The sequence below is a fragment of the Vanellus vanellus genome (assembly GCF_965231255.1).
Source record: "Vanellus vanellus genome assembly, chromosome: 14".
NCBI lineage: Eukaryota > Metazoa > Chordata > Aves > Charadriiformes > Charadriidae > Vanellus > Vanellus vanellus.
The window spans coordinates 3,138,478-3,156,413 of NC_138919.1; the positions used below are offsets into that span (position 1 = coordinate 3,138,478).

Below are 17,936 nucleotides of genomic sequence, written 5' to 3' on the forward strand. Positions count from 1 at the left end.
GTGCCCTGTTGCTGGCCATGCATGGGGGCTGGCAGCAGGGCTGGGGTGTTTCTGTAGCCATAAAGCCACCTGGATTTGGACGACACCATGCTGGGGGCCTGCAGGAGCTGGCACTGCCTAGAGCAAAGCTTTGGTATCTGTTTTCAGCTGACTCAAGGACCCTGGAGGACACAGCTGCCCAACTGGAGAAGGTGCCAAGCGAGATGAGGCACCTGCAGGATAGAGGAGCAAAGGTGCCCAGCTGCCCAGGCCTTGGGGGGGCTGCCCAAGGGTCTGGAGGCTGCAGCCTCACACCCTGCTTGCCAGGGACACATTGGGGCATCTCTCAGGATGTCCTCACTGGCCACTTACTGGGGCCACCCATAAGCCTCCCTGCCTCGCTGGGGCCCTGCAGCCACCCTGTTTCTCACCCAGGGCCACCTTTGTCATCCTCAGGGGCTGGATTTTGGCAGGGAGCTGCTGGACCAGGTGGGGCAGCTGCAGGAGCAGTGCACAAGGCTGCAGGAAGCTGTGGAACGACTGTGGGGAGACACCGAGGACACCCAGGTGAGCACAGCCCTGGGCTTAGCTCAGAAGCTGCTTCTGCCATGGTTGGCATCTGAACCAGGCTAGATACAGGCTTGCCCAGACTTGGCGCGTCCCCACATCCCCAGCATGCCAGGATTTCGTGGCCACGCCACGTTGATGGAGCTGGGGATGAACAATGATGAGCAGCTCTAAGGGAGGCATAAGGGAAGGTGGGTGGTTGGGGGCACGTGGCAGGCATGAAGCCTGCGTAGGATGGTGGAGCACCTAGCCATGAGCAAGGCGCTGCTGGAGCAGGGCTTGGGTGTTGTGAGCAAGCAAAGGCATGTGGGGATAGTGGCAAGGCTGGGGGTCTGGAGGGGACGGCTGACACCATGTCCCCCTCAGAAAGTAGACAAGGCTGTGCTGGAGACCAAATCGAGCCAGGAGGAGCTGCAACATGCCATGGTCCAGCTGAGTCAGATGATGCAGGACCTGCTGCAGAGGATGTCTCAGCTGGACCAGGACAGGCAGAAAGCCCTGGATAAGCTCCTCAGCGAGATGGACTCCAAGGTAGCAGTGTCACCTGGGTAAGGTGGTGGGGATGGAGGGATGCACCAGACCAGGGAGTACATCTGTACATGGGGAGGGTGAGCCCTGAATCTACCAACGGCAAGAGATGACAGTCCTTGCACCATGGCTGGCCACGTCTCCCCACGTGTCCCTAATGTCCCTCAGGGGCAACAGCATCCCTTGAAATGGGGCTGGTGTCCCAACGAGACCCCCTGCCCTCCCTGCAGCTGGACTGTGTGGTACTGGCTCCCCTGCAGGCACAGCTGGAGCAGATGTGGAGGCTCACCCAGCAGTGCCTCTGCCAGGGACCCTGCTGTGGTGCCAACCGTGCCGCCGGATTCAAAAGGTGGGGGCTGCTGGGTCCCATCCCATTCTGTCCCACCTTGTCCCCTTCTGTCCTCTCTTGTACTGCCCCATCCCCTCCCGTGCTGCCCCATCCTGCCCTGTCTGTCCCACCCAGACCATTTGTCCCACCCTGCCCATGAGGTGCCAGCCACCCATGCCACCACGTCACGTGGTCCCTGGGGTGCTGGTGGGGCACTGAGCAGCCTCCCCTGTGTTGCAGGCAACTCTCTGATCCAGTGAAGTGCATCTCCTGTGACAGACCCCTGGCTGTGGCCCCCACGCCGTGAGTACTGTGCACCCCTCCAGGACAGACCCCCATGTGGCATTTCCATTAGAGACCGCTGCCTGACATCGCTTCCACACCCTCATCTGCAGGCACCTGGTAACGGTCCGAAAAGCCAGCCAGATCCTCCGGCACCAGCCGGCCAGCGTCGGCAGCTCCAACTGCCTAGCACGGCAGCTGCTGGGGAGGTGAGGCTTGCCAGGTGCCACCACGTCTCCCTCTCTCCCTTTGGGGTCCCTCTGCCTGGGCAGGAGGGGTAACGGTGCTCCCTGCCCAGGGAGAGTGAAGGGAATGGCAGGGCCAGCCAGGGGGGCCCCAAGAGTCCTGTCGGGCCATTGTCCACCTCCAGTTCCCTCGTCACCATCTGCCCCTGCGGAGATCCTGCAGACTTCACCTGCAAGAACGTAAGCCCCCAATCCCTGTGTGTCCCTGTGCTCTGGAAACCCACTGAGCCCACCCAGGCTGGGATGGTGAGTGCTGTGGGATGGGTACAGCTTTGGTGTGCCTCTGATGGCACCGGCTGCTCTCCCCTCTAGAGAGAAGTTGATATTTTGGGCATCAACGGGGTTGTCTACAAAGGCAGGCTGAGCTCGCTGGCTGCCAACAGGACCATCACTGTGGGCAAGGACTTCCCGGGTAGGGGAGGAGCCCCAGCGCACCGTGTTAGCTCCGGCCAGCCTGTGCAGCCACCTGAAACAGCACGTCCTGCTCATCCCAAAGCAACAAAAACCCCCCAGCCCCGCTCCCAGCACACCATGGAGATGCGCCGTGCCCCCAAGTACGGCAGCCACTACGTATCCCCATACTCATGTGAGTGCCTGCCCTGGTTGTCCCCCCGGCCCCACCGTGCAGGCTCAGCCTGCTGCCAAGCGCTCACGGGGGGCATTGTGCCCCATGCAAGGCTGTTTGTCCTTCTGCATTGCAGGTGCTGCCATGCGGATGAAGACTGGTCCTCAGGGGGCTGGTGGCACGCTGCCACGGGTGGCAGCAGGACAGCAGGCACCTGAGCCGGCAAGGGGGCAATGAAATGGCACGGGGGGTCCAGGGAGGAGGCAGGTGCAGCAGGACTGTGCTGCCTGGCCTCAGGGGACTGGTGGGGTGGGGGCCAGACTGCCCCAGCAGCTGCTCATTGCAGTGAGGTGACACCACAGGTCATAAAGATGCTCTCTCCTCTCTTGCCTCTCCTGCATGAACCCTGGGCGTGTGGGGGCACGTGGGGCATCCCTGGGGACTTGGCTACCACAGCCTGACACTTTTGGGCTCTGCCGCATCCCTGTCAGCTCTCTCTGACCAGCCAGACATTCAGGTCTGTGGTATGGCCCTGGAACTTCCAATCCCATGGCTCCTGGGACAGTCACAGGCAGGTTGCCCTCCCTGCCACCCAGGTCTCCATTCAGCTTCACCTGCATTTCACAGGCAGGTGCCTCCCTCTAAGGTCAGGGACAGATCCCTTCTCTGTGTCTTCCCTGGGTGGGCTACATGCCATGCAGCCCCTGCCTCGCAGATCATCCCCACTCCCAGCAGGACTCCACGCTGGCCTTGATGTTGCTCAAGCCACTGCAGTCAGGACACAAGGCCCATGGTCCCAGCTTGTTCCAGATGCCACCAGCTCAACCCAGTCCACCTCGGAGGGGCAGGACTGAGCCACGTAGCTCCAGCACAACCCTACGCAGGGAAGCTCACGAGGGCCAGCACCAGCTCCAGCCCTCGCTCCCAGCCTCTGCCGAGGCTGTACAAGAGGCAGCATGGGTGAAACCATCCCTCCTACAATGTTTATTTTAGCAACACAAATAAGAGATTGAAATTAATTATTGACTGGTGAGCGCAGGGATGCAGGGGCACAGCCTCATCGGGAGAGGGCTCAGCAGGGATGGCAACTTCCAGGGGACTGGCCCCTGTCATCCAGCGAAGAGGGGATAGGAGCCAGATCACAGCGAGACACCCAGGACCTGTGGGTGTCAAACAGGGAGCCCAAGGGCTCCCTGCAGCCCTGCCATCAGCCTGCCCCTGCTCCTGGGGGGGTCCTCATACCCACAGCTGATGTGGTGGGGCAGCAGGCAGAGCCAAGCTGACTTCTGCTGAGGCCGAGCCCTGGCATGCAACCGGCCAGAGGCAGGTGGCAGTCACCCCACGGGTGCGACAAGTGTTTGGAGCAGCACACGTACAGCGGAGAGGCAGCCAGCGCCAGCTGGGAGGCACAGCACCCTCAGAGCTTCTTGGAGAGGGGATCCTGCAACACCTCTGGCCCAGGCCAGCCTTCCCCGCATCCCACCGCTGCTGCAAACAAAGCAAAGACACCGGGTTCAAAGCAGAAGAGCGTGTATTGCAAGCGGCTGCGGCGCATCCGGAGAGACTTCCAGCCGCCGGGAGAAAAGAACAGAGGGGTTAAAAACGATCCCAGTCTCTAGGGTTACACTGTGTCATGCAAATGGCCCCGGGGCAAACCCCATCCCAGGAGGGCAGGGGAGGGTCACCCCCTGCCACCCCCTGTTCCCCATCGCTGGTGCTGGGTGAGGGGGCAGGCGCCTCCCCGGGAGCCGGTGTCCCCCCAGCCCTTCTCACCAGCGAGCACGACGCATGCGAGGTGGAGGCTGCAGCCAAGCAGGAACAGTCCTTGCTCTCTCCCCCCCTTACAAAAAACAAGCTGCCTGGGGTGTTTGCCCCCCACCTGGTTGAGAGGGGCCGAGGGATGGGGGGAAAACACTCAGGCACAACCCACTCTGCATGGTGGGGTGGCTCGGGGGACTGTGAAGAAGGGACGTCCTCCATAAATGTCACTCGCATGCAAACTCCAGTGTCCCAAGAGAGGATGGGGGGCTCCCTCCCCGAGAGCCCGGCAGCGGCGGGGTCCCAGGCAGAGGCCAGCACCGGTCCCGCATCCCACGCAGTCTCCCGCTGTCTCTGGGGAGCTCCGTTCAGCTCGAGGACAAGTAAAAACTACTTCAAACCAAACCCATGCAAGGCAGTTATTTGCTTGTATGTCTCGGCAGCTGCCAGACGCCCTGGCAGCAGAGTTCCTCTCCTCTTTGGGGAGGGGGAAAAGAAAATATATATATATTTATACGCAGGGGTCCCCGCTGCGTTTGTTCTCCGCCGCGGCCTCATCTCTCTGCCTCCATGGTCACGTTGGCCTTCTGTTCTGCCGTGGCCTGCTGGGAGACGGCGGCTGGCCAGCCAGAGGGCTGCGCCGGGGGGGCTGGAGTCCACATGCTCTGCTGCTGACCGGGGGGCGAAGCCGCGGGCCAAGCGGGGTTGAAGGCCCCGTGCTGGGGCAGCGGCGGGGCCGGGGGTGGCGGAGAAGTTGCCATGGAGGCCACGGGGCTGCTGCTGTTGAAGCTCTCGGAGGCCTTGAGGCGGGAGAACATGGTGAGGGCATCGGGGAAGTTCGGCGGCGTGGCCGGCGTGTTGGCGGGAGTGCACATCTGCAGGAAGGAGATGTGGGGGTCAGGCGTGGAGGGGGGGTCTCCACCTTCTGCCTTCCACCAGGGCCCAGCACAAGACCCCTCTGCTCCCACCGCTGCAGCACACAGAGCTCCCAGACCCGCGCTCTGCTGACAATGCTGGCTGCAAGCAGCAGTTATTTAAGACTCTGAAGACAAATGCTGTGGTGAGAGGTCTGGTCAGTGCCCAGATGGGACCCCGCTGTGCCTGGCCAAGTTGGGGACCCCTTTTACTCCACAGCCTTCTGGTGCCACCCTGTGCCCTCAGCTTTCTGGCTCAGTGGGCGCAAGGCTCAGGCTCAGCTCCCACCCCACGGGAGACTGAGCATGCTCAGACCCTGCCGGGCACTTGCTCTGCACAGTTACTGCACGCTCCAAATCCCCAATTGTCCCGGAGAGTCAAATGAGGCCACGGCAGCCAGCAAATCCCTAAGACACATCTGCCCAGGCAGATTACGGGTTGCCAGAGCACAAAAGTTAAAGGGACCAAGTCTGGGGACAGCTGGGAGAGAGTGGAGGCAGGCAGCACCCACGCACACGTGCGCCCTTGTGTGTTTACACACATCCAGACCAGCACGCTGTACTAGAGGCACACTCCAGCAGGGCAGAGGTTTGCACACTCAGTTGCCCCAGCAAGTGCACAAGGAGTCGCGTGTGCAGCTGGGCAGCGTGCACGTACCTCTGCGTGTGTTTACACAGCCTACAACAGTCCAGTGCTTGCTCCAGGCTCCCCCAGGCGCTCTCTGCCACATTGGGGCTGGTCTGGACCATTTGCCATGCCCAAAGCATCCTCCCTCGGATCATCCCTCTCTGAGGAGCAGCCCCAACCCCTCTGCAGGGTTCCGAGGGTGCTCCCGGACCTGCTGTCCCACTGCGTAGGACCGGCTATGCCACCCCCGGCTGCTCTCCAGGAAAACCTTCCTTGGCAGGCAGCTCTGCCAGACCTCTCTGCCCGCACTCCTGGAACTGTGAAACAGCGAGCTGGGCATCAGCAACAGCCCGAAGCGCCCGCCAGCTGGTGCTATGCCCCTGGCGATCGCTGGAGACATGGGAAAGCACTTACCATCTGATGGTGGTGGCTGTAAGGGATGTTTGTTTCTTGGAAAAAAGCACTGAGAGCAGTCTGCAAAGAAAAGAAAAAAAAAAAAAACAAAGATGATGTTACCACCAGCACGCAAACTGGGCACCCACCTCATCCCTGCACACAACTGCAGGGCTTTGCAAGACCCCAAAAATGATCCAAAACAGGCCCCTGGGGGATCGACTGTGCCCGCAGCCCCCTTGCCCACATGGGAAGGCACTGCGCACAGCTACTCCCACGTCTCCAAGCAGGGACATCTGCTTGCACCAAGGCAGGAAGGCATCGCTCGTATTTGGGATCGCTGTGGTCGTTGCTGAGAAGCAGCCGCTGCTGGAACAGACCCCAGCAGGCATTTCACAACTCACAGCGATGCTCCACAACCACTGCATGCAGGAAAAGGAGGGAAACCAAATCCAAACCCAGCAGGGGAAGCCCAGCGGGAATTGGTTAGATGTGTGTCCTTAACAGGACGAGATCACAGTCACCATATTCGTGCCAGGAAATCCCCAGGGCCGGGGCTGCAACAGGTAGCCCACCCCATACACCAGAGCATTTCCAACTCTGTCGCAGGCGGGGTACGGTTATGACTGACACAGTTTTGGTTAGCTTCCAGTTCAAACCAGTAATAATCTGGTAAATATGTCACATGCCACAGGCATGTGACAGGACAAAGCGGGGGTTGCAGGGCGGGAACGCCGGGGACATGGGCTGGCCAGGAGGGCAGACACCCAGCCCAGGTCCAGGAGGAGAGCAGGCAATGGCAGCTTTGGGGGCGCGTGGGACTGGGCTGATGCAGCACCAGCAAAAGTGAAGCTGACTCCTGCTCCGTGCCAGGCTTTAGCTGAGTTCGGGCTAGAAAACAATGTTCTGATTCAGTTGCAGATCAGGCTTGATAGAAATGTTCGAGAATTGGTTTGGATTGAGTTCCGGTTGGAGGAAAAGCCCCCATTCAATCCCCTCCCCAGGGGCAGCCCGGCCTGTGGGTCTACAAGCCGGGGTGCGAGGCACAAGGCTGCAGCCGGGCGCTGCCACACCAGCCGAGACTTTGCTCCCTTCCTGCAAGCCAGTGATTGGGGTTACTCAAGCTGCTAAACAAAACAAAACAAAAAGAAAAGCAGAAAAACCTGGAAAAAGCAGAGGCAGTTGTACCAAACCCTGCGCAACTGCAGCAGCTGCAGTCCTACCACCATACACACTCCTCATCCCGGTGCCCACAGCCACATGCTCCCGTGTCACACCCAGGGATGGGATGAACAAGTCAGCTCAGCTCACTGGTGTGATGGAAAACTATTCTGCCCCAAAACACCCTGGCTGGAAGGCCCTGGAAAGGTGAAGGGGCTGCACTTGCACTGCTGGAGAGCTGGTGCCGGCCGCTTGCAGTGAGGTTTACGGTTTCCTGGCTAAAGGGAAGTAAACTATGGGCAAGACCAGGTGGCAGCCAGGAGCAATGAATGCAAACAATAATTCAGACCTGGGTGGGGGAAGCAATTGCTGCTATAGAGTCTGGCAGCTCCCGGACCTCGGGGGGAACACGCAATAGCCGGGCTGGCATGATAGCTGCATTTCTCTGTGTTTAATAACACGGTATCCAAACCCTGCACTCAGCCAGGCTGCGACCTGAGAACCCTTGGCACCCGCAGGCAGGACCCGTTGGATTTCAGTGATGGCCATAAAGCAGGAATAGGGGCTACGGCACCGGAGAGCAGCTCTGAACAGGCTGGCACATGTCTATGAATCAAGGAAAAGGCCAATGGAGACACAGACGCCTCAGAGGCAGCGACACCCCTGTCACCACACTACCCTTCGTCCTGGGTGAGGTCCAATGTCAAAACCCAGGCATGCTATCACTCAGACAGAAAGGATCATGATAAGAAAGGGGGGAAACAGTGAGCAGGAAGCACAGGCAGAGGTGTAGGCACAGCCAGATAACTATAAGCTGATTAAATCTGCTCTGTGCTCCTGTTCTCTAAGCAACCTCGAATCTGGGACTGTGCCATCAGCAGACAGGGGCAGAGAAACACCCCGCTGTCCCCCTGAGCTGCCCACTGATCCCTGCTGGTGCCAGGATAAGAGCCGTGACCTGGGTGGAGGAAGCACTCCACCATTGCAGGCCCCTCTGCCTAAAGCGCTGCATCTCCTCCCCTCCATCTGCATCTCCAAGCAACCCCCTGTCCACAATGCCCACTGCTGGTGCCCCTCCAGCTGCGGGGAACAACTGCCACCTCCCAAGGACCCACAGCAGCCCCAGCCCAGGCGAGCAAGAGGCCTCGGTGGCACAGGGTGCCAGGGACACGCATGTAACCAAAGCTGCTGATGCTGCCTGGTCTCCAGCCAGCGTCACAAGTGCCAGGGGCAACCGGTGCAACAGCAGAGCCAATTAAGGCTCCTCTGCTTGAGAAGGAGCCCGAGCCGCAGCTCAGCCCTGACCCTGGACCAAAGGCCCCATCGCCCGTAGCACCCTGGGTGCGAGTGGGAGCAGGGCGGCCCCACACCCACTGCCTGGCCACGCTCATCCTCCTCCCCCAGGATGCAAAAACAGGAGCTTCGCGGGAGGTGGATCACAGGCATCCCACCAGGGTGCCAAGAAGCACCCTGTGGTGACCAAGTCAGAGGGAGGACGGTTGCAGGGGACGGGTGGGGAGGCGAATGCAAGGAGACCTGGGTGCTGAGCAGAACAAACTCAGCCTGGAGGAGTGGGACACCCAGCCCTCTGCAGCTGCTCGGACGGGACCCCGGGTGCTGTTTGATCCCCTGCCCGTCGCTGCCCAAGCTGCACTTGCACCCGCTCCCAGCTGCGTGTGTGAGCTGCGGCTGCTGCCAGCACGAGGGATCAGGCAGCCCAAGGTGCTAGCGCAGCCCTGGGGACACCCTGCCCTTGAGCCACAAAGGAAAGGGAAAGGGGCTGGATAAAACATAAATAAATCAGAAGAGGAAGTGGAAATCCAACCACGGACGTAGCGGGCAGAGCCAGACACCTGCTCCTCCTCTTGTTCCCCCCACACAACCTCACTACACTGAACAGAGGCACGACACTTAGCACCAGGAAAAAGGAAGGAACGGGTGGGTTTTTTTTAAAGCTGATGTCTTCTTATCCTTCCCAAGCAGCCCCAGGGGCAATCAGCACATAACAAAGCCAATTAATACTCTTCTACCTGGGAAGAAGCCTGACATGAGACCCCGCAAACTCTGAAATGTCTCCCTGGTGACCTGCTGGGTTCCAGCCATGGTGGAGGTACCTGCTGCCCTCCCTGGCTTCTCCCAAAAACCCGGCACCTGCAGCCCCTGAAAGCCAAGTGCCAGCCCTCACCCAGAGACACTCCAAGTCACTTTCTTCAGCCTCTAAGCCTCCCCCTCCGCTCAGCCATGGCACTGCTCCAGCTGCTGGAGGGCTGGGCTGGCAGGGCCATTCCTGCTGGCACCCACCGCGGCTGTCCCTGGAAGCACGGCAGAGCTCACAGTGCTGCAAGAGCTGCAAACTACGCCAGGCGTGCTGCGAGAAAGCCTGCCCCGGGTCCCCGTGAAACATGAGTGGAGTCACGGCAAGTGGGAGAGGCGATCCACATGCCGCTCACAAGCCGGCCTGCTCCTCGGGGATAGAAGGGACGCAAAATAAACAGCTTCCTTGTCCATCCCCTGAGTATGGTACAGGCTCTCATCAGCTTGTGCTGCATCAAAGGCAGCTTTATCCCCAATGATTTCCTGATCTCCTGCCCTGCTTGCTGTCCGGGATCAGGTTCCTTTCCCCCAGACAAACTCGGCATCTGCCAGGATCGGCAGGACACCATGCACAACAAACCCTCTCTGCAGCCCCCACCACGTCTTCTCCCACCAGCCACAACAAACCCCACAGCAACCCCGGAACATCAGCATCCCACCAGCCTGAAGCCATCCACATTTCACAGCAGCGTCCCTCTCCCCAACACCCCAGGAGTACCCTGGCCAGGACAGAGGCACAGAGCTGGGAAGAATACAGCTCCTGCCATCTTGCCACCAGGCTGCACTTGGCTCCACTGTGCAGAACACCTCTCCCCACGGTGGTCTTACAGGCAGGAGCAAAGTCCTCAAGGTGCAAGCGGGCTGTTCCCACTCACACCGCGCCCCTGGAGCAGCACGTTGAATCCAAGGAGACTACCAGTGAAGGCAGCATAAATTATCACTGAACTTGCCTGAACTCCACCAATTTATACTCGCTGCAGACATGGGCCAGCCAACAAAGGGGTGCTGCACTAGAATAACAAAAGCCTCAGAATGTCACAGGCAAGAGGTGAGAGCACGCTGGGGTCAGGGGACGACACCTCCCCAGCGCAGCTCCCCGAAGAAGGCATGCCCAGCGGCCATTTTGCAAAGGGAATTATCTGACCGTTGCACCAAAAGTGAGTGGGAACATGGTAACTGCTCATCGCAGCGCGTTTGTTTACAGCTGAGCTTCCTCTGAGTCATGTGAGTGCCAAGCCGGCAGGAGACGGCTGTTTGTACTTGTGCAACTCGCCAAACGGTGGCAAAGTTCTGCAAAAAGCCTTTTGAAAGAAAAGTTAAACTTTTGTCATCCGCTCCCAGCTCTTTTGCGACACACGCGGAGGTGGTGGAAGCGGATTCCGCCCGTCCCAGAGGGCCACTGTCAAACTGTATTAGTAAACAAAACCCAGAGCACGTTACGCATGCAACACATCCACCGCCGACGGCACTCCCGTCAGCGGACCGTGGCATTAAACAGGCACAGCAGAGGGGAACGCCGGCTTGGTGTTCGGCATGGCCCCCGCACACCCACCCACTCGCTCCCTAGCCACGCATGGCTTGGCTTCGAACACCTCTTGGCCTCTGATTTGGGATCTGGGAATCCTGTGGCTGCACGGGCGATGGACTGCCTCCGTGCCCGATCCACCCGACAGCCATCACGTTAGGGAACGAGCCCCGAATAACGTCTCGGAGGCTTGCCAGCGGGGCTCGCCGCCAGCCGGGCCGCGCTGCGCGCCGAACGAGAGGTGCCCTAGCTCAGGGATGAATACAAGCCGAACCTCCTGCTCTCCACACTGACTCAGACCTCCTCCTGCATCGCAAAACAGACACTTCAATTACAAAGGTGCCATTAGCGTCAAATCCATCAGCTCCAGACTAGGGAGCTGCTGGGGCTGCAGAAGGAAGAGGGGGGGGAATAATAAAAATCCTATTTAGAAAGAGCTTTGCTCGCTACACCTCCCCGCTTCGCTGCCTGCGCTTTAGCTGCGGGGATCTCTGGAGGAGCACAGCACCCCGGGAGCTCCCCACCCGCAACCCCAGCCCCACGCGTGACAATTAACCCCTGCCGATGTCACGGAGCACGCTGCCCGCCCGCGAAAGGGAAAAGGCGCCCGAAGCCAGAAAAGCTTTGACCTACAAAGTCTCCTCTCCCACGGCCGCCTGAAGACCAGGGCTCTCCGAGGCGGGGACGTGGGAAAGGCCGGGGTTTTCCAGCCCACGGCCACGCGGGAGGGTTAGGGCGGGGGGGGAAGCGGGCCCCGGGCGGGCCGTGTGCCCTCGGCTCTGCACCCATCCTCCAGGGGAAGCGAGGCGAGGTGAGGCGGGGCTGCCCCCCACCCGCATCCCGCGTGGGGCCCACGCTAACCCCGCGCCAACACACCGGGGCCCCCACGGAAGGGGGGGAAACGGGAAGGAGGGGGGGGGGGGGGGAACAGAGCGCGGCCCACGCGGGGAGGAGAACGCGGAAGGAAGGGGATGAGGGGGGCGCCCCACGCTCACCGCGCTGCCCCAACCCCCACCCCCCACGCGTGAACCCGCCCCGAGCGGCCGGTACCGGGGCGGCGGCCTCACCTCGAACTGCCAGTGAGCCGCCTGCAGCAGCTGCTTGGCCTGGTCGGCGGCGCAGCCGGCCGCCAGCACGAACTGGTTGATCATCACCTGGTGCTTGAGCTCGTCCATGGCCCCGACCCCCCGCCGCCGCCACCGCGCCCAGTCCGCCCCCCCCCCCCCGCCCTCACGGCGCCGCCACCATGGCGGAGCCGGCGCGGCTCACGCCAATGTTTACTGGGCACTGACTCACGGCGCCCGGCGAGCCCCGCCGACGGCCGCCAGGGGCGGGGCGGGGAGGGGCGGGGCAGCGGGGGCCCGCGGGGCCCGCTGGGAGGTGTAGTTCTCGCCCTCCACGCCGCCCCACCACCTCTGCGCTGGCCGGACTACAACTGCCGATAGCCACCGCTTTGTTTGCGGAGCGGCCGCCGGGCGCCGGGCACGACTTGAGTGACGCGCCCAGCCGGCCAACCGCCGGCGGCGGCTTGGTAGTACCTGACCGTATATGGTCAACAACGCCGCTGCCCCCAATCAGAGGGCGGCGGGGGCGGGGCGGGGTTGGGGCGGGGCGGGTCACGTGGGCGGGCGGGGAGGTGGGAGGGGGGGCACGGGCGGTGTTTACAGTCGGCCGCGTGCGGTTTCCTGTTGACGTGCGGGGAGCGGCCGCGGCGGGCGCGGGGCGGCGGGGGCGGGTAACGGCCCTTCGGCCGGCCGGTAATCTTTAACCGGCGGGGGGAGAGGTCTTCTACAAGCTCTGCCGTGCATCCGCCCCCCACACCCCCCCAGCCCGGCCTGCCGGGCGCCTGGCAGGGTCCCCGGGCTCGCAGCCACCTCAGGCCGGAGCCACCCCGGCCTCCTCACAGCCCCGGTGCCTGTGGGGAGGACGGCGACCCCGGAGCTGCTAATAAAAGAGGGTGGTGGGGGGGTGAACTGTGTACCTCCGCAGGGCTGTGCCAGTCACCCCCTGGGCCCAAGTGTGTCCCTGTGTCCTGCTGACACGGCTGCTGAGGTGTAAAAGGAGAGATGGCAGCAGGGGAATGTTCCGGAAGGTGCTGGTGGGCTCCAGGCAGTATGAAAGGATCCTTGGGGAGCAGGGCATTGCTGTAGCAGATGGAAGCTGGCAGTCAGGCAGGTGTGCCCGGGGTGGGGGGACACAGTGGTGACGCAGGACCAGGAAACCATAAGCAGAGGGTTGGACTGGCTACAGGGTAACAAAGCAAGGGAAAAAAGGGGTGAGAAGAAGGGAACCGCTGATTCCTGTGGCCTTCTCCGTCCTTCCTGAGCGATTCTGGGCTCTTTCCTGCAGTTTGTGCTGGGGCTCAGCCTCACCACGAGTGGTTTGTTCGCTAACACCTCCGACCCTGGCTGGCGTTCCGCGGACGGCTGCAAATATTTCTGAGCCGTGAGGATTAATGGCTGAAGGTCCAGCAGGTCACCCGTTTGACCTGAGGGGTTTGCAGCCTCCGCTGCTCAGACACAAATTGCCCCAGTATTGTCCAAGTCTGACCACCTTGTAAGGGTCTTCTTCAGTAACTATGCAGAGTACTCCAGGCCTTGGAGGATGCCAGTGCCAAGGGGATTCCTCCTCCTTGGGTGTATATCACTGCCCAAATCAGAGCGAGGGCACAGCTGTATGGTGGTGGCAGTGGGACACATCAAGAGGTGACGGGTCTTTTTTACAAGGTCGAGACAACCCCAAGAAGGAAGCGGGAAGAGGAGATCTGTAGCCAGAAAGGTGTAAATATAGCTGGGAAAACAAATGTCCTGAAGGATTATTTTAATCAGAAAGAACTGGACATTTTTAGAAACCTTGCAGTCTGATTTTTGAAGGGGGAAGGGTTGGCCCCCGGCCCAGCAGGGCTTTCGGGGAGGGTTGTGAGCCCTTTGGAGCAGGGCAGTGTTTAGGGAGGCAAAGTTCATGGGCTCGCCACTCCTTCTGGTGAGGAGTAACTCTGCGCGTAGTCTCCAGGGCTCCCGAACCTTGTTGTTGTACAAGCACCAGACAAACAAAGCGAGTGACAGCACCAGGGAGGGGACAACTGAGACAAAGCAACTTGCTTCACTGGGTAATAAACCCCTGAGCAGCTGGACTTTGGATGAGCTGCTCTGGTGAGTGGAAGGTTTGCAGGCAAACATACTTCCTTGTTTACCCAGGCATGCTCATAGCTGTCTCCCTGGCGGAGACGACCAAGGAGACTCCTGAAGGGCAGGTCGTGGTAGCTGGAGAAACATGTGAAACGTGCCCAGCTGCAGAACTCCATTTTCATCCACGTTTTGCAGGGAGGAGTGATATAGTGGATGCCAGCTGGGTCTGGGGCATAGTGACACGACTTGTGGTGACGGTGAGCGTGCCAACAAGCAGTAGGGAGCCCTGGGAGCCAGCAAAGGAGACAGGCTCACAGCCAAGGGATCCCTCCTCTATCCTGCTGCTCCTCTCCAGGTCATGCTGGAGAATGGGTCCAGGCTCACCTTCGCCCAGCAGGAAAGGTGGCCGAGCTGGAAGGCAGCGCAGCAGCTGAGGCCTCCTCACCACCTCTGGGGCTCTGCAGGGTCCTGGGGGGCAGGAGCCATGGCCTGTTTTCACCCTGGTCCTCCCCAGCTTGGCTGCTCTCGCTCCACACAATGATGGCACTTGGGGTTTCAGGCTCCCTCATACCTTGTGGGAGTGTTTTCATTCCTTTGGGGGATGTCAGGGAGGGCCTCCTGCCTTCCTCCCTTTCTATCCTCAGCATGGTGTAGGGTCCAGGGCTGGCAGCACCACCCTGGGGGGAAATACAGGCTCGGGAACCTGGATGCGAAGGGTGAAGGTGCAAAACCTGTACTTGGTGTCACCACCAGGGTTTGTGGACCTCTTGTCACCACTTGAAGCCACCATGGTGCCACTGGCTGGGGGGCTGTTGCTCCTCCAGCCCACGGGACATGGCAGTGGTGCTGCGTCCCACACAGGGGTGCTCCCTGCCCCGTTGCTGGCAGCAGCTTCTTCCCCGAGTCACCCACTCTCCTTCCCCCATGCTGCTGGGATGGAGGAGGCGAGTGGTGCAATATCCTGCCTTTGTGTGTGCCAGCGCCCCACATCCCCTGGGCAGGGTGGGGGTAAAGGAGCCGCCGTCTGCTGGAGGTGCTGCCCTTCAGCTCCGCTCACTCTGGGCCCTGGGGTTTGGAGCGGAAGGGCTGAGCCTGTCCCTGGCACGCCGCTGCTATTGTAGTTGTCTGTCACATACGTCTCACCGAGCAGGGCCCTGGGGGACATATTCTCCCGCAAAGGCTCCTGCCCTCCCAGATGACAATAACCCCTCCAGGGGCCCAACCGCTTCCTCCGAGCTCCGGAGAGCTGCACGGCCCGGGAGGGACCTTCCCACTGGTGGAGGTTTTGCACGAACAAAAACCTCCTGCCGCGGCCGCTTCCCCGGGCGGCCCTGGTGCTCGGCATTGCCAGCGCCCTGCTGCTTGCTGGGATGCCAGCTCTCCCCTTGGCTTCCCCCGCTTAACCCGTACAGCACCAGGCTCCCAGTGAGCAGCACCGGGCAGAGGGAGCGTGGCTGCTTGTTGTCCTGAAAAAAGCTCGGGGGACAGCTTTGGGGCAGTTATCTCCAGGCACCCCCTCGGGCTGGGGAAGGGCAGGATGCTCTTTGTGCTCAGGGTGCAGGAGGAAAGGGAGAGGGACCCTCATCTTCTGTCCCTGTGCAAATTCCTCTCTGGGGCAGCACACATGGGCCAAGCGTTGCTTTGCCTGTCAGCAGACTCCATTCCTCCCTCTCTGTGCCATTTCTGTGATGAGAAACTCTTTCACAGAGGGGCTGGTTGAACAAGAGGCACCGTTGCTCCGGTGCCAGCAGGATCCTGGGGGACACAGTGGGCAGCTCCGGGCATGGTTATTGCCCAGGCAGAGCCCAGGCCTCCCCTCTGCCAGGTGTGTGGTACCCAGCTCTCATGATTTGCAGGCAGGACCCAGCCGTTGCTAGTTCCCTGGCTTTTCCCTGTCTTTCCCAGCCCTGTCACACCATGGGATGCAGCAGAGCAAGATCTGGTCCTGCTCTGTCCTTCCCCAGCACCCATTCCCCCTGCAGCCTGTGCCCTGTACCGCCCCACCACTGGTGCAGAGCGGCTGTGCTCGGGGTGGCCACAACAACTGCGAGGGTAATAACTAGCCGGAAGCATGTTTCCCCGAGGGTTTGTTTGCTTATTCCCGCTGGGCGTGTTTTAGTTTGTGTTTATGGCCAGTAAATTCCACCCACCGCCCGCTCACTGTCACAAAATCCTCCCATGCTGGCAGGCTTGGCTCTCTGCCGTGTCCTGTCTCCCTGCGCCCCAACCCTCTTCCCGTGCTGGTCTCCTTTTCCCGAGGTCAATTTAAGACATATCGCATGTGCCACCTCCACTCCTTCGTGTGTCCTGGGGATCCCCAACTCCAGCACTGGGAATTTGGGTCTCCAGTTCCTTTGCAGTGTGGGCCTGTCTGTAGCGCGTGTGCAGGAAGGTGCCTCCCTCAAAAGCCAAGCCTGGGGGGGGCCTTTGCAAGACCTCAGTGCCAAGAGGGGACAGGGCTCAGTGTTCGGACATGGGTGGAAGTCTCTTCCTCCATGGCATCCTCCTGGCTGTTGTGTCATGCATGCAAGACAGCCTTCAGTCGTTCCACGCTTTCATGTCTGAACCTCAGACACCATTCACTTATCTGTGTGGATCATCTGCGAGTGGAGGAACCTGGGAGAGGTTTCCCCATGTGCACGCCACACAGTCCAGCAGCTGGGGAGGCCGATGGTCTTCCTCTCCTGCTGGTGGCGAGCCTCAGCCAGGAGCAGGTACCACCTCTGAGACCTGGTCCAGATAGCAAATTCCCATGCCAAACTTCCCAGGACGTGCATGGCTACCCCAGTTGGCCCACATGGACCAGCCATGCCTGGGGGGATGCAGCACCGGTGCCACATCCTGGTCCCCCCCAGCTAGAGGGAAAGGAGGCTGGTGGGGATGATTGTGGTGTTGTTGCATGAAGCCCTTTTGCAAAACAACCATCAGCAGGTTAATCATTCCCTGGGCTGACGGACACCCTCAGCGTCATTCCTTCTGCCTGCTTTGCCTTTGCGCCTTCTACGAGGTGCATCCCTGGGAAGAGTGTATCCTTGGGCATCGCTGGGCAGAGTGTGTCCCTGGGCATCCTCCCTGTATAGAGTGTGTCCCTGGACACGTCCCTGTGCATCCCTGTGCAGCGTGTCCCTGGGCGTCCTCCCTATGCAGAGTGCCCCTGGGCATCCCCCCGGGCATCCCTGTGCAAACTCCCAAGGGCTTCCCCATCCAGGGTGTATCCCCGGATATTCCCCGTGTACATCCCGGTGCAGGGTGTCCCCCCGATCCCCCCCGATGTCCCCCGCCCGCCGCTGCCGTCGCTCCCTCCCCCCCCCCCCCGGTCCCCGGTGGCAGCGCCCACTGCCGGCAGAGCGTGCGCACACCCCCCCGCGCCGCAGTTGGTAGGTGCCGCCGCGGTGCCTGACGGGAGCTGTAGTCGCGGGCAGGCGGACTCGCTCTCCCGGCGTCCCCCGCGCCGTCGCCGCCGCCGCCGCCGCCGCCGTGAGTGCGGGTGCGGGCCGGTCGCTGCCGCCGTCGCCGCGTTGCTGTGCTCTGTCTCCCCCGGCCCGCCGCCGCTATGGGCTCCCTGCTCAGTCGGCGCATCGCGGGCGTGGAGGACATCGACATCCAGGCCAACTCGGCCTACCGCTATCCGCCCAAGTCCGGTGAGGGCCGCGGGGCCGCTCCCCTCAGCGCCGGGAACGGGGGAGGGGGACGGGCCTTCGCCTGGCCCGGGGCTCCTCAGGCCGCCCCGAGGGGGGGGGCAGGCGTAGCGGGGGGTCGCGGGGTCCTCAGAGGAAGGAGCTGAGGGAGCGCCTGTCACCGGCTGGGGGCGAGTGGGGCCCGGGGCCGCTCTGGCTCTGCT

General features: G+C 61.4%; 2 protein-coding genes across 5 annotated transcripts in view; one reads left to right on the plus strand and one right to left on the minus strand.

The window, feature by feature from the left end:
- Positions 1-4,007: 4,007 nt before the first annotated feature.
- Positions 4,008-12,173, minus strand: UBALD1 (UBA like domain containing 1). Its single transcript, XM_082490644.1, has 3 exons — positions 12,035-12,173; positions 6,209-6,268; positions 4,008-5,127 (listed from the first exon to the last, which is right to left on the minus strand). Exons 1-3 carry the CDS (start codon positions 12,140-12,142, stop codon positions 4,807-4,809), a joined length of 489 nt encoding a protein of 162 aa, XP_082346770.1. The 5' UTR covers positions 12,143-12,173; the 3' UTR covers positions 4,008-4,806.
- Positions 12,174-17,556: 5,383 nt separating this feature from the next.
- MGRN1 (mahogunin ring finger 1) overlaps positions 17,557-17,936 on the plus strand; it is a 58,393-nt gene continuing 58,013 nt past the window's right edge. For all 4 annotated transcript variants that reach the window (XR_014269681.1, XM_082490286.1, XM_082490287.1 and 1 more), the window contains exon 1: positions 17,557-17,736. Coding sequence is in view for 3 of the 4 variants with exons in the window: in XM_082490286.1 (XP_082346412.1) it covers positions 17,649-17,736 (88 nt within the window). In the remaining variant the exon portion in view is untranslated. The remainder of the gene's footprint in view (positions 17,737-17,936) is intronic.

Excerpts from the sequence above, each read along its gene's own strand:
- UBALD1 (XM_082490644.1), bottom strand. The coding sequence starts at position 12,142 with ATGGACGAGCTCAAGCACCAGGTGATGATCAACCAGTTCGTGCTGGCG. Across the intron at positions 6,269-12,034 it reads CGGCTCACTGGCAGTTCGAG|ACTGCTCTCAGTGCTTTTTT; the intron begins GTGAGGCCGCCG and ends TTTTCTTTGCAG. Across the intron at positions 5,128-6,208 it reads ACAGCCACCACCATCAGATG|ATGTGCACTCCCGCCAACAC; the intron begins GTAAGTGCTTTC and ends TCCTTCCTGCAG.